Raw genomic sequence first — 14,538 nt, 5'->3', positions numbered from 1 at the left:
CCATCGGTTAACAAAGATGCAAAACATACTTTTATTTCCAGTGAAAATGTTTCTACTCCTCCCTGGAGTTAATTTGCAAAATAAAAAAAAAAAGGCAAATACATTTCTGTTCACAGATAAATAGTTTGATGTGGTTAGAGGGACGGCTTCTGCTACCGGTGCTGCAGCGTTACAATGTTGCGGTTTAGACAAATGCCTTCCATCAATGAGTGGGGTGAGCTATTTCTCTTTAGAGTTTGCATCTATGCAGTAGGAGTTTGACATACACATATGTTGTATACTTGTGCAACAGAATACAATCCATTGAAGCCAGTTTGAAGCTTATTAATATGCATTTTTAAGAGAAGTTATTGATTTAACACTGGTAATTTTAAAGGCTGTAATTTATGGTGTCATGTTCGACTGCATATTATCCTATAGTTTGTTGCTGTAACTATGCACAAGAAGGTATTATATACAGTAACTAGCTACTTAGTACCTCACAATATAAATACGGACCTAGCCTAAACATAGCCTCAATTACTACATGGTTAAATCAACAATTTCTAAACAAGTTTGTGTACAACAAAAAGTGTTTAAAATTACAAGAGTGGTATGTGTTCAAAGTTTGAATACACGATTACTGAAAACAGTGAAGTATAGTTCTGGGTATAAAGTTATGAGGTAAAAAGAAATTTTGCTGACCATGTGAGAAAACATGTGAAAACACCACCAAGTTTGTATTTATTCTGGGCTAAGCTGTTACTAAATGATGTCATGCCAACCAGCCCTGCACAGCACTTGTAGGATGGGGGGAGGGGTGCGGGTAAAATTATATATTATAGTTTTATATCCTTCAAAATATGTCATGGATCATCGGAGAAACTTTGCTTGTATACTCTCAGGAATATGTTGAATAATTTAAAGTTATGTCAAGCTATATATTAAATTCATCCATCCTTATAGTTGGTAAAAAAAAAACAAACACAAAAATAAAAAAAAACAATTCAGACCTTTTTTTCAGTGAGTGGACTCACAATCTGCAATACCTTCGCCAACAGTTCAGTTCTCATTGCTCAAGCAGGATTTTTCTCTGTTGCAGAAGATGTAGAAGATATTTCATTTAGTAGTACATAACATTTTCTTGTGCTTTCTTCATCATAACGGCCAAAGTGTCATCCACAGTTTCATAGTCATGGTCACTGTCCCCACTTTCATCCTCAGGCACACTCCCTGGTGGAAAGATTATTGTTAATAATACTATATTTCACAATATTCTTATATTCATCCTAACTGTCATTTATCAAATGTGCCGCACACTGAATGTCTTCCTTTCAGAAAACATGCGATTTATGCACCACCAAACATTTATGCACCACCCATCACATACACCACCTATCACAGGTTTTCACTTCACTTTCTGATGCAGCCAATTGAAATGACTAAACACATTTCACTTCTATAGGAAGATTGTCTCCTGAGATACTATTGGGCGATGGGTTGAATCTTATACAGGAACACACTTGGAATTAAGGCGTCATTGTGGATTTTGTTAAATGTCGAAGAGTAATAGTAAGTAAATAAAAGCATGAATATATTAGAAATGATGAAGTCTCCCAAAACCATAGACTTTCTCAATCTGAACATGTTGTTTACGGTCTGTGGTTATTGTGTAAGTTTGCGTCTATGGTTAATGGACGATAAACATGGTGTGATAAACACAGCTAAATTCTTATTATTTGCATTTAATGCAACCTAATGCATTATTAATACATTAGGTAATTTGTATATTTACATATGCATATGCACATACTTTTAATTAAATATACTTACGTATGTGTTTTTTACATATAAATGACACATTACTGAGACAATAAGACATTGATATGTTTTTCATTACTATCCAGTTCATGTTCACTGTTTGGTTTTGTGTATTTGTAGACTACATGGATACAAGTACTGGGTCACCTGCACATTACAGCTACAGGAGCTGCTCAGCCATGAAAACCCATGCCTTGAAGCTCCACGCACACAGTTTTTGTGCTGATGTTAATGCCAAAGGAGGTTTGGAACGCTGCAGTTACTGACGTTACAGATGTTTGGCAACTTTTACGCACTGTGCACCTCGGCACTTGGCAATCCCGCTCTGTAACTTCACGGTCTGCTACTTCATGGCTGAGTTGTTGTGGTTCTAAGATGTTTCCACTTTTCAACTATATGTTACAGCGGATGGTGGACTATCTATCTATTGACGCGAGCTCTTTAGAACAAACCATTCTTTATCAGATGTTTGCAAAGGCAGACTGCATGGCAAGATGCTTGATTTTATACAGCTGCTGAAATGGGACTAAAACCCTCTGAATTCAAAGATGAAAAATGTATTGCCCAGTACTTTTGTGTATATAGTGCAGGTGAAGCTGATTTTTTTAACCCTTCTTCACATTAATTTACTTTAAGTTTAGTTCTGTGCGTTATGGCAGAAAAAATGTTACTCTACTATGTGCTTTTAGTGGTCTTGATGACTCTGTGAATTCTCTGTGGCTCTGTGAACAGTCACGCTCACATTTGTTTTAGAGATGTAGAGGGAAGCCAAAGTCTGCCAGTATTCTCAACTTTTGGGGTCTTTATATAAACCCTATATAAACTCTTTCCCATGGTGAAAATGTCTCAAATTTAGAGGTTGTCCTGCAAACACTGCTTTAATATAAACATAGAATGCTTATTAGTCCATGGCTGCAAAAAAATCTCCAGCAGCTGCACCATAAGTTTTGCAAGAGACAAATCGGTGGCTCTCTTAAAACATTATATCAGACAGAGCCCCACCTGTTTTAGTAGACTCCTTCATTTGTACATAAGTGTTTGGCAGAGCCTTGCCTATGGTTTGGTCAGCCGCTGAGAACTTTCGGGGCACAAGTGGTGGAGGCTCATCTTCATTAGCCTGCACAAAAGAGGAAACTTCTGTTTTATTACATGCATGGCTTATTTACCACAGGAAAAAAGTGGAAGCACCAATTTGTTATTTTTGCTTAGTTCATTTCCTGAAAGTCACATTATGAGAATCTGTATATTAGTTTCACTGTAGTGGGGTTTCAAGAGAAAACTGACGTGACAAGAAAATCTAGACAACCTAAGCTGAGCTGTAGCCTTTATAATAATAGCTTTCGAAAATGTTACACAAGCATGAAAAGAGTCACTCACGGGAGGTGGTGGAGCGGGGGGCCTCTTTTTGTTATTCAAAGTCAAGTCGCTGAACTGTTTGGTTGGGACGCTTTTATCTCCTTGATGTTTGGATTTGTTTGCCTTCTTTGATTTCTTTGTTTTTTTGGGAGGTGCCGAAAATGACATGTTTCGCTTTGGTGGTCGAGGTGGCGGCTCCGCGTCTGAGTTACCAAATTTGCGAAACTCATAAAAGAATGTGTCTGCAACTTCGGTAACTCTTTCCACTTGACACTTGGGGGGTTGATCTTTGGGCCATGGGAGGGGGTCTGTAGTAAAATAGACAGACATTGAGAGCCACTGCGTTGGGATCTCGAAACAGTACTCTGGCTTGTGTACAAAGCTTGCCTGAATGGTGGGTTCCAACATAGCTGCCTCTATTCTGAGACATGAAAACCCATAGAGGGGATCCTTCTCGAGTTCTGTATCACGGCCCACCACTTTAACATCCAGAGGCAAGTTAAACTCCTTCCCCAAGTCACTGAGTTTGTACTTCCTGTTGTCACTGAGTACTTCCACAAAGTGACCCTCCATGTAAAGAGGCATAATAATCTCCTCCTTTTCATCCTCCCTTTTCACCTTATCCTCATCATCATCATCATCATCATCCTCATCATCCGACTCTTGAAGGCGATAACACAAAAGAGCCTCTACCGACTGCTTCTGTCCTGCTTTGCCTTCACAGGGTAAAACCATCCTATCGCAGCGCACAACCTCAAGCTGTTCCCCCACACTGAGGGCAGGGAGTCCCTCCTCTTCCACTTCCTCACAGTTCCTTGTTACGCTGACCTTCAGACCTGGCGCGTGGATTGAAGCAACGTACAGCTCGTATACTGAATTAAACTCTCTTGGCCGTCTCCGGAAACGTCCACCATATTGCTGAGACACCAGGAAGTACTGCGGTGTTTTCCTGCTTTTCAAAGTGGATAATAAAATCATGGGCGAGGTTCCTTTTTTGTGAAAAATCAGATGCTCATTCTTGCGAAGCTGCGGTAGCCAGCTGCACTTGAACAGGGAGCGCGTCTCTGGGTCTTCGATGATCTCCACCACTCCAGGGAATGATTTATTCGGCTCAGAGTGGACTTCACTCAGAGAAAGGGGTACAATAAAATGCACATCTTTACACAGCTTGGTGACATCGACCACATCCACTTCTAAGCTGGATGGAAACTTCACCACATTCTTCCTCACTGTAGACAAAAGACAGGAAGGCAGTCAAGTATATTAGGTATATTTAACTTTGATATGAGTGCAGTATAGGTGAACTATGCTTTTTTTGTTCTGAATTTAAATTCTTGAGGTTACAAATATAAGCAATCATATAATCATAAGCAATCATAACAGTGCATCATATAGATTAATTGCTTTTAATGATATGCTGATGTTTTTCAAGGTGGCATTAACTTTAACTGTTTTATAGCATGGTATGTACTATATGTCATACTATCATTGGCTTCAAGTGTAAAATTTTAATATGCACAAATATTGTTTATGTAGTGCATAAATGTGCACAGATGTAGAGGAACAATAAAATGTCATGAACCAAGTATTTTCAATTAAGGTGGAAGTTAAAGTGGAAGTTTGAAACTTTGCATTAACATAACACATGGTGGGGTTCACACACAAATAACAAATCCTGATCAACATTATGTTAAATAGTAGTTAAATAGTTAAAAAGTAGGTTATTCTTACAGTTCATGACGGCCTGGACATGGTATACTGGACTGAGCATAAGAAGCCGATCACACTTGGTAGCATTGACAAAGCGAAACCTTCGGCTACGCAGAGACGACGAGGACATGATCTCCCGCAGGGTAAAGCGCTCCTCACTCTCACACTCGTAGAACTCCCCTCGGAAAGAAACAGGGATGCACACTTCAGCTGAGGCTTCTTGTTGTCCTCGAATAAGGCAGCGGACTTGATCCTCTTGATCCTTGTGTTTCTCAACAGAGAGCACAGTCAAAGCTGTCCCAGCTCCCAGTGCTAGATTGCCAATGGTCATCTTGGAGTGGCTGGAGAAAGTGAAGGGAAGAGAGGAGTCGAGGCCTACTGGCCTCATGCTGACCATCTCCTCTACCGTACTGTACGGCATCTCCTCTGGCACGACCCTGAACAAGCCTGAGAAGAAAAGAAAAGTCATTGTAGTTCTACAAAATAGATTTAACCATTCTTACAAGAATTTCTCTAGACCAACCTGTGTGGCTGATAGGCAGCTCAAATGTTTCATTGTTTGCTACGTCTTGACAGGAAACTGATAGGAGCTCAATTTTAGTGACCTTTATTAGATCCCCAGTGGAAAAACACACTTCACTCCCAGAAATTTCATATATAGAACCTGAAATTGAAGGAACAAAAATGATTTAGATTTCTTAACCAGCACATGAACGCATACACTCTAAAGGGAATTGTTTCCAGTTGTGAGCCATGAGCAATACAACAAATGCCCACTGTTCTTTTTATATATAATAACTTCTAATTTAGGGTTAAAAATGTACAAAATGTAAAAGGAATGTACACTAGATTGTAACTTTAAATTTATGAAAGACAGACACAACACAGAGAAGCGCACAGCAATGAAGTAATCTATAATCTCGTAAGTGCTGTCCTTCTGTATACGCCATCTCACTGAGGAAAAGTAATAATAATAATAAAAAACTACCTTGGAAATATACTCCAGAGCAAACTTGCAAAATTTTTGGCAGACAGGTATTGTCCAATGACGCGATGAATTCCTGAAGTGGCAAAGCAGTGGCGCCTGCCATCACTGCTGCCTCTGTGCGTGTGCAACCAAAAATGAAGGCAGGCAGCAAATGACAAGCGCAGCACAAAACGGGGGTGCTTTCTCAGTTAAAAACCACAAAAGTGAATGAGGAAGTTACAGGATCTCTTTGCACAACTTGTGCATTCACATACGGGGACAAAGCAATCTGGCAAAGCCTCATTGCTGTGAAGATGGTGAATAAGTATCCAAAAGGATGTTTTATTAAATTTTGGGGGATTACAGCATAAAGCCTGCTATGAAAAATAAAATAAAACATCCACACTCTAACTTTGAGCTTTTTATATGTCTTAATTTTTTGGGTCTGTGTGGGTGTCTGTGTGTAAGAGTGAAAGAGAGAGAGGGAGAGAAAGGGGGAGAGGACGACAGACTAAAAAAGGAGCAAATCGCAATTGCAATTTTGCAGTGTGAACGTGTTAGATTTCTTTTTTCTTGTTTGATTGTCAGGGTGCTCTACTTAACGGTGTGGCCAGTGTGAACACATTGCATAAGGTTTAAATAAATACATGCACTATGATAACCTTTAAAAATGCAAAAGAGCAACTCTCAGAGCACAGATGCGAGGACACACTGATAGCTTTTCTTCACTAATATTTCAGGCTCTTTGTGATATTCGTTTTAGCCATGTGTCATCTTTCTCTCTCAGCACTTCCTGCTCTTAGTGCTTTTCTAAGTCTATGACACTTCTATCTGCAGCAAGGAGAGGCTAGATATCCTCCCACCTTGACATATCAAGGAAGGCAGGCAGTGGTTTTTAGCGTTTGACTCAACTCACAGTTTCCAAGAACCACAAAAAGCTCTAAAGATCAGTGCTTGACACAGAGTCCGCCCACACCAGCTATTAGTACCGTTGCCCCAAATAGATACCCCGAGAAACCCACAGTCCTAGCTTCATTCAAACCACCAGCTGCTCACGAAACAAAATATCAGTTATTTTATCTGATTTGACCTTTTAGCAGTGTTAACTTAGAAATTTGGGGAATAGGGACCCCTGCTGGTTCTTGTGGTAACTCAAAGTTGGTGTTAGTTTAATCCCCCCCATGGGTTTGAACATTCTTAGAAAATTCACGTGTTATTTTGTATTACCATTTATTTTAAGTAAAAGTCGGAGTAAATGAGAAAACGTAATCTAATATTCTATTCAATGTTTGGCAGTACTACAGGACTACATTTCCCAGTAATCCGAAGTGACGTTTACCCAGCATGCATCTCTGCTTTGAGAAGCTGAGGCAAGATGGCGACTAAAATAAGCAAAGACAGTCCCCCTCCTTTTGATTGTCCATCATGGTGAGAAAATGCACGTGCTAAAGTTGTAGCCGTTAGCTTGTTATGTGATATCAGGTGCAAATGAGCAGATTAGCATTCACTTAATTATCAATGTAACTTTCTACAGAGGAGAATAGCTGGTTTTCACAGTAGCTAATGTTAGCATCTGAGCAGGCTAACGCTGGTGTGTATCTACAAATGGCGTTGCCTCTTTTTTTCTTATTAAGACCCATCGTTTATGTGCAGTTTTAATTCTGATCACGAAAAGAGGAAATAAATCACATGTATACGCAGGATATAATTTAATAAGTTTTTCTGTATGTAAAAGTATCAATCTTGAACACGTTTCTATGAGTGCAGAGGTGAGTGACTCGTTTCTATGAACAAATCCTTAACTGCAGCAAGGGGAGACAATGGAGTATAGCCATTTATTTAGAATAATGATCCACTGTCCACGTATAACATTAACTTAGACAGTTTTAATGTTTAAAAATGTTTTCTCTTAGGGCAGGCAAACCGCCCCCTGGGCTCCACCTGGACGTGATGAAGGGGGACAAACTGATAGAGGTAACTGGAAGTTTGGAGATGTTACACTAGACCAACAATTTCTAGTATTGCATACTTGTGAACTGCAAGAATAATGTTGGTAGTAGGGTTAATTGAATGCACCAGATACGAGCCTGACAGTCTGCTTTGGCTGCAGGGCTTCAAACGGTGCGACAGTAGAATCAGCCCTGAGTTTTAAGCTTTTCAGTGGAAGCAACACTGTGGAGTTATGGCTCAGAGGCACAGAAATGTTATTCAGGCTTCTTCACTGGCTTGTTTTCAAAGCCAAGTCACTAACTCTTGTCTCTCCTTCTAGAAACTGATCATAGATGAAAAGAAGTACTACCTATTTGGGAGGAACCCCGACTGGTGCGACTTCACCATTGACCATCAGTCGTGCTCTCGTGTTCACGCTGCACTAGTCTATCACAAACACCTGAAAAGGGTCTTCCTCATAGACCTCAACAGCAGTAAGACATGATCTTCAGTCATACTTGTACACTCTACGTCACTGTCTGAAAAGCTATGGGCTAAAAAGGAATAAAATTAATCTATTACGTGCAGCCAGTAGTGCTCATAATCGCTCAAATAATTTGTTGAACAATAGACTGCTGGATAGACAAAAATAATCCACAACAATATTCTAATTGTTTTGATAATCAGTTTTTAAAGCAATAATGCTAAGCATCAGGGTCAGATTGTAATTGGAAACCTTATTGTTTATTTAAGGTCCTGTTTTTGTAATAAATGTGTAATTCGGACTATATAAACAGACAGGAGACTGCAAGGTGGTGGTGAGGTGGTAGCTAAGCTGCACTGGATGGTAGTCTGTAGGATGACTTTGGAAATCTAGAAGAAGAGCAGAGTGATGGCAGAGCCAAAGATTCCATGGTGGAAGTTTATGGAGGAAGAATGCTGGCGTGGAATTTAGTTGAGGAGACAGGCTCTGGGTCTTAGGGAAAATTTACCAGATGACTGGGAAAATACAGCTGAAGTGCTCAGGCAAAGCTGTTTGGTGCATCGTCTGGACAGAGCAAAGAGGACAAGGAGACTTTGTCATGGAAAACACAGTACAAGAAAGTATTCAAATATTCAGTAGTCAGGGAGATGAAGGAATTAGACAGGATTACTGGTTGGCTAGGAATACAGCACACTGAGGAGCGAGTGAGATGTAGGTATGGCTGGAGACTAAGGATGGAGCAGATGACATATCGGTTGGCTAGGCAGCGAAAGGGAAAGAGTGGGTGGTGGCTGCTAAGGGGAGCACTCAAAAGAAGTAGTTGTCTTGTGTAGCAGTTATGCATTCTCTCTTTCTCGTTTGTTATAACCAGCTGCAAAAAATAAATAGAAACATGATATGCCAGCTGGCAACTGAGTTTTGGCAAGAAAGTGGCACGCATTGGACCTTTTTAAAAATATTAGCAAAAATGTATTAATGAAAATTATGTTATAGATGATAAAATTAAGAATGGACTAACAATCACATTTATAAGAATAACTGGATATAAAGAAAAATTGCAGTTTGATCACACCAGACATTATGCGCTTAAACGTGTTAATACAGAGGTCATTGTTATATTAGTATTTAACATTGCTGGGTTAGGCAAGTCAGAAAAGTTACCAAATATTGACAAAATGTATTGTTTGACTACCTTAAATTGTTGTTGTTTCATTATTACATCAGGCTTAGCTACACTAATCAGTCCTAACACTGTGCTTGATGTCATCATTTAGCACACGGTACTTTCCTTGGACACATTCGGCTGGAGGCCCACAAGCCTCAGCAGGTTCCCATAGACTCTACAATATCTTTTGGGGCCTCAACACGGACTTACACCATCAGAGAGAAACCTCAAACCCAAGGCAGTGCTGGCACGGGGGACAGCAAGACAGGAGATGATGAGGAGCTGAAAGGACTGCTCGGGCTTCCAGAAGAAGAGACAGAACTGGAGGTACAGTTAGTTTATATTCTGAAAAATGAACTGTACAGGAAAGGAATATCATGGCTGATGTGAATACCTCTCAGGTCCACAGTATGTATTTTGGTGCACTAAAAAACACTAAATTAGGTCTATTTAAATAGGCTAAGCTCTTTGACATGAATTTGTAACCCTTTCACTCATAATGCAAATGATACTGTGATACTTCTTCTGACTAGAAAACTCCACATGTTACTTTTTATAAGTTAAGCTGGGCTTACACTGTGCGATTTTTGGCCCATTTTGAGCCAATTTTTGAGTCGTGCGTTTTGGTGATCGGCCCGAGTTTGGCCTTCGTCGTGCATCGTGTAATATACGTGGGGAACGGGAACACCTCCCGACCAGCTCCCGATCATCAATCGCTTGCTCACGACCGTCGTGAGGGTGTCACCGCAGCCGCTTACACTGCGCACGCGCAAACACATAAATGTCGGTGAAAAAGACGGAGCAGCACGGCAGTGCAGCGTGTGATCTGGACACAAGCGATGGAGGCACAACTTGTGGAACTTTGGAAAGCTCATCCGAGCCTTTTCCATGTGGCCTCACAAAATTATCACGACCACGACACCTGTGAAAATAGTTGGATCTACACTGCTGCTCAATCACAGCTGGCTGATCAATGTTTTTCATTAGCAATTTAGCAAAGTTGATGGTGGTGGTGCGTGTCTTTGAGTGAAAGACAGAGAGGGAGAGCGAGCGACAGATTTTCTGTTATAACCTTCATTTTATGGGCGCACAGTGTGAGCACTCAGGTCGCATCAGGGCATCGGGCCGTACAGTTTGAGACTCTGCATCGTGACCTACGAACTTATAACCCCTGCGAGTCAATCGTGCAGTTTGAGCAGGAGCTGAATAACGCGACTGAAAAAATCGCACAGTGTATGCCCAGCTTCAGACTAGCTTTAAAATACACGTTTGATCTTATTTAATAATCAGGAATTCTTTTTTTTTTTTCAAACTTTATTGAGATTTGCTTCGTATATACATTTCCCAGCCTTACCACAAACCCTGTGTTGACACCGTTTAAATCTATTTTATTTATTTTTTTGTAGATGTTTTTTTGATTTATTAGCATCATATGACATGTTTGACATTGGCTTGTGCATATGTTTAATATTCTCCTTGACTTTATAAGATAATACAGTTTTTTTCTATCAAGTTTGTTCCGGTATATCGTGTTGTTATGTTGGGATATTTTGACATTCATGCAGCTATTTTGCTCATATGTAATGTTTTTAACCTGCCAGAACCTGACAGAGTTCAACACAGCTCACAACAAGCGCATCTCCCTCCTCACCATTGAGGAAGGCAACCTGGAAATCCAGAGGCCCAAGAGGAAACGAAAAAATTCCAGAGTTACCTTCAGTGAAGAAGATTCCATCATAAATCCAGGTACTCAAGTTAGTTACCTAAAAACTAGTGGATTGTTATTTTATTTACAGCATGTACATGAGAAGAAAATGAGCTTTGATGATTAGATTAGTTAAGATTAAGCCAAATAAACTAAATTTGGATACTTTTCATTCTAGGCTAGAAACACATTAATTAATGTGGGTTTGCAGTGAGGTGGCTTACGGCTGATATGTCACTGATCAAATATGTTGATTTTGAATTCTAATGAGAAGAAATGCCCCCAGCGCTAATGTATACCAACTGTTCTTTAAATCTTTACAGAGGATATAGACCCCTCTGTTGGGCGCTTCAGAAATATGGTGCAGACTGCTGTCATCCCTATAAAGGTGAGTTTTGATGTCAGATACATTTAGCTGACAGGATGGTTAAAGAAATGTAATTTTAAGGTGATAAATGTGCATTTTTTGCAAAAATAAAAAGTTGTCCTGTGTAGCTCACTGGGTGGTCCCAGTATGCCCAGTGTAACACTACCATTTGCAGTGGTCTAGCTGTACGACTTGGAAAGGTAAACATGTATTAGGTGTATGAACTGTGAAGCTGATGCTCTGCTATCCCTGCTGTAGAAACGGAGATCAGAGGGCCAGAACACTTTGGGTTTTGATGACTTGACTTCAAAACGCATGCACGGCTACGGCTTTGGTGGTGGTCTCTATGGGGACTTGCCTCCCACCAGTCATGAGAACCAGCCGATAGGAGCTCCAGGAGGTGTTGCCATGCAGGGAGGGCTTCCTCTTCCTTTCCCTAACCCAGCACCAGAGGTAGACCTGGCCCCTGAGGCTCCACAGCCACCTGTCACTCTCAACCCCACACCTGTTACAGCTCCTTACCTACCGGAGACCCACAACGAGCCACGAAAAAAGAAGTATGCCAAAGAAACTTGGCCAGGCAAGAAACCCACCCCTTCACTACTCATCTAACCAGTTTCTCAAAGCTGCTGACTCTCAGGTTACCAGCAGAAACATCAGGGACTGTGACCTGGACGAGATGGAGCCATTCACTTCCTTTTTTTTTTTTTTTGTTGTTTTCTATTTTGTTTTGTTTTTTTTTTCTTTTAATTTGTCATGTACTCGTTGTCATTACAAGAAGTCATCACACAAGTTCTGTTTTGGTCTGTCACAAGATGTGTCTGCATCTGTTAAACTGGTAGCTGATAAGTAGAAGCTTATTGATTGCAAAGAAAATTAAAATACATTTACAGGACTTCACATCTGAGGCTCAAAGTGGCAGGTATGGTTATCTGAGTGATTCTTTACGAAGATATGGTGGGTCATCGAGTTGTGTTTTTGACGAATTTGATGTAAGGTTGTATTTTTTCTACAATTTCAATATTTTTTTCACTTCTTTAGAATGTTGAAAATACTATTAAAGGAAAGCAAAATGTACTTTTCTATCAGATTTTACTGTGATGAGTCAGGGGGGCCAGAGATTGCAGATATGAACTGAATTTCTGTCAAAACACAGGGCTGATTTTTATCATGAAAACATATAATACAAGTGTATTATTGACTGCAAGCTTTTCATTCCATATATTAGACAGCGTCATATGAACCTAAGTGTCCTGCGTTTTTTCCAACAACCCACTAGGTGGTGGCTTGTGCATTTTCAGTGACACTGGCTACACAGTTACAGAAATCATCGCTATATATGTGACATCACATAAAAGTGGAGCTTCAAGCTTATAAACGTTCACATGTCGCTGATAAGCTATTTGCCCTGTCCAAACAGTATTCTGAACATATTTGTTCTTTGGCTTTTTCAAGTATATTACTTTTAAATGGTTTGTTGCCCACTTTTCCACCACAGGTGTACTCTCACAGTTTTGTTCTGCTCGACATTTAAGTGAACTTTTGCTAAGCACTAACAGAATACAGCTGAGTATACACTAGCACAAGAACAAATACCAACTTAAAAGGCAAAATAAAAGATTAGTAAAAAGAGAATTTGGATTTAAACAATTCTAAATGTCACGTAGCATGTTAGCATCTCTCACATGAAACAGTACAGTGCAGTTTATACAACGTATTACTGTTTTGAACAAATCCAGCAACGGTTATAAGTTCTCTGTGTCAAACATGTAATCAGCTGGCTGTAACTGGTTAATAAAGACTATGGCCAAGTTTAAGTCCACCATTAAATTGTGTTATATCTTATATAGTATAGTGGTTTGGATTTTTCTCTTTTAAATGTGGACAGAACAGACGTAGTAGTAATTGAGAGGAGAGGGTAAGTGATTTGTAGCAAAGGTTCCTAGCTGGAATCGCAGATTAAATGCTGTGGTCTCGGCGCATCATGCATTCTGACCACAAGGCTGCCACATAACATTGTTGTTTCTTTTTGATGTGGTGCCTGGTCTGACATCGGCCAAAAAGTTAAGTCAAGTCAGCTTGAGGTTATTTCTGCATGAGGCAGCGACAGAAGATGCAATGCATTTTGGGAGTTTTTACAGGAAATTCAAGTGATCAGTTATTAGGATCGTAAATCAGAGAAAGGTTGGCAATCTGAGATCAAAAGAAAGAGGACGTCATTTCATTTTTATACAACCTGTACTGGTGACTTTTTGTCCTTGTGGGTGTGTGGATTTTGTAATATGACTGTAAATAAAAGAGTACTTTTGACTCATGAGCCTTTCTGGCCCTTCTTGATACTTTCACCCAGTTGTGCATGAACCTGCACATTGCAGAAGGGGATTATAGCGTGTCTTTATGACACTTCTGCACACGCTTTAACGACTCTTGTTGTCAAATTGCTCCAGCACCTGGCCTGTCTAACAGCAGAGATAGGCAGTGAAACTGAAGTCGGGACTTAAGTGCAGCGGTCTCGCCCCACATATTCACTTCTATCTCTGCCTGCCTGAAGCGAGATGATAAACCGGGTTCCTGGTTTGCAGAAGCATGTACACATGCTGTCTAACAAGGCTGCAGGAGACTTAAAAAAGGTGTAAATGAAAACAGAAACCTTTTCACTTGTACTGAATGATAAGTGTGCTCCGCTCGTTGCTAGAACAGGTTAATTCTCTGGCTTCATCATGTTGTCTTATAGGTGCTTGCTTAAAAACTTATCAGATGGTAGTGCCAAATTAACCTTTTAAAAATCTCCTGAAGCTCCCATTTAGTTATTAATTTGCAATTTCTGACCTGCATTCAGTAATTGATTAAATGTGAAACTACTCCCTCCTAACTTTGAAACTGTTGTGGTTTACAGTATCTTTGACTTAAGCAGTCTCTGTTATTGGTTACTGATTACTGACCAGTCATGTCTTTTTGAATGTGTTGGTAATATGCACTACCAGGCAAAAGTTTGGACAACCCTTCTCATTTAATGTTTTTTCTTTATTTTTACAACTTTCTGCATTGTAGATAC

The 14,538-nt window shown here is 40.0% G+C and overlaps 2 protein-coding genes and 1 non-coding gene across 3 annotated transcripts; 2 read left to right on the top strand and 1 right to left on the bottom strand.

Moving 5' to 3' along the window:
* Positions 1-7: 7 nt before the first annotated feature.
* Positions 8-5,971, bottom strand: themis2 (thymocyte selection associated family member 2). Its single transcript, XM_006791844.3, has 6 exons — positions 5,855-5,971; positions 5,390-5,530; positions 4,888-5,313; positions 3,178-4,385; positions 2,803-2,917; positions 8-1,212 (listed from the first exon to the last, which is right to left on the bottom strand). Exons 1-6 carry the CDS (start codon positions 5,955-5,957, stop codon positions 1,103-1,105), a joined length of 2,103 nt encoding a protein of 700 aa, XP_006791907.3. The 5' UTR covers positions 5,958-5,971; the 3' UTR covers positions 8-1,102.
* A 1,201-nt stretch (positions 5,972-7,172) lies between these two features.
* Positions 7,173-13,793, top strand: ppp1r8b (protein phosphatase 1, regulatory subunit 8b). Its single transcript, XM_006791670.3, has 7 exons — positions 7,173-7,261; positions 7,747-7,807; positions 8,103-8,256; positions 9,521-9,738; positions 11,013-11,157; positions 11,440-11,504; positions 11,742-13,793. Exons 1-7 carry the CDS (start codon positions 7,209-7,211, stop codon positions 12,093-12,095), a joined length of 1,050 nt encoding a protein of 349 aa, XP_006791733.1. The 5' UTR covers positions 7,173-7,208; the 3' UTR covers positions 12,096-13,793.
* On the top strand, positions 7,904-8,034 carry LOC118454251 (small Cajal body-specific RNA 1). The gene has a single exon (XR_004843664.1).
* Positions 13,794-14,538: the final 745 nt, after the last annotated feature.

Source organism: Neolamprologus brichardi, chromosome 11 (assembly GCF_056152115.1).
Source record: "Neolamprologus brichardi isolate AB-2024 chromosome 11, ASM5615211v1, whole genome shotgun sequence".
Taxonomy (NCBI): Eukaryota; Metazoa; Chordata; class Actinopteri; order Cichliformes; family Cichlidae; genus Neolamprologus; species Neolamprologus brichardi.
Note: the sequence above shows the minus strand (reverse complement) of the source record. Positions and strands in the feature narration are given on the sequence as shown.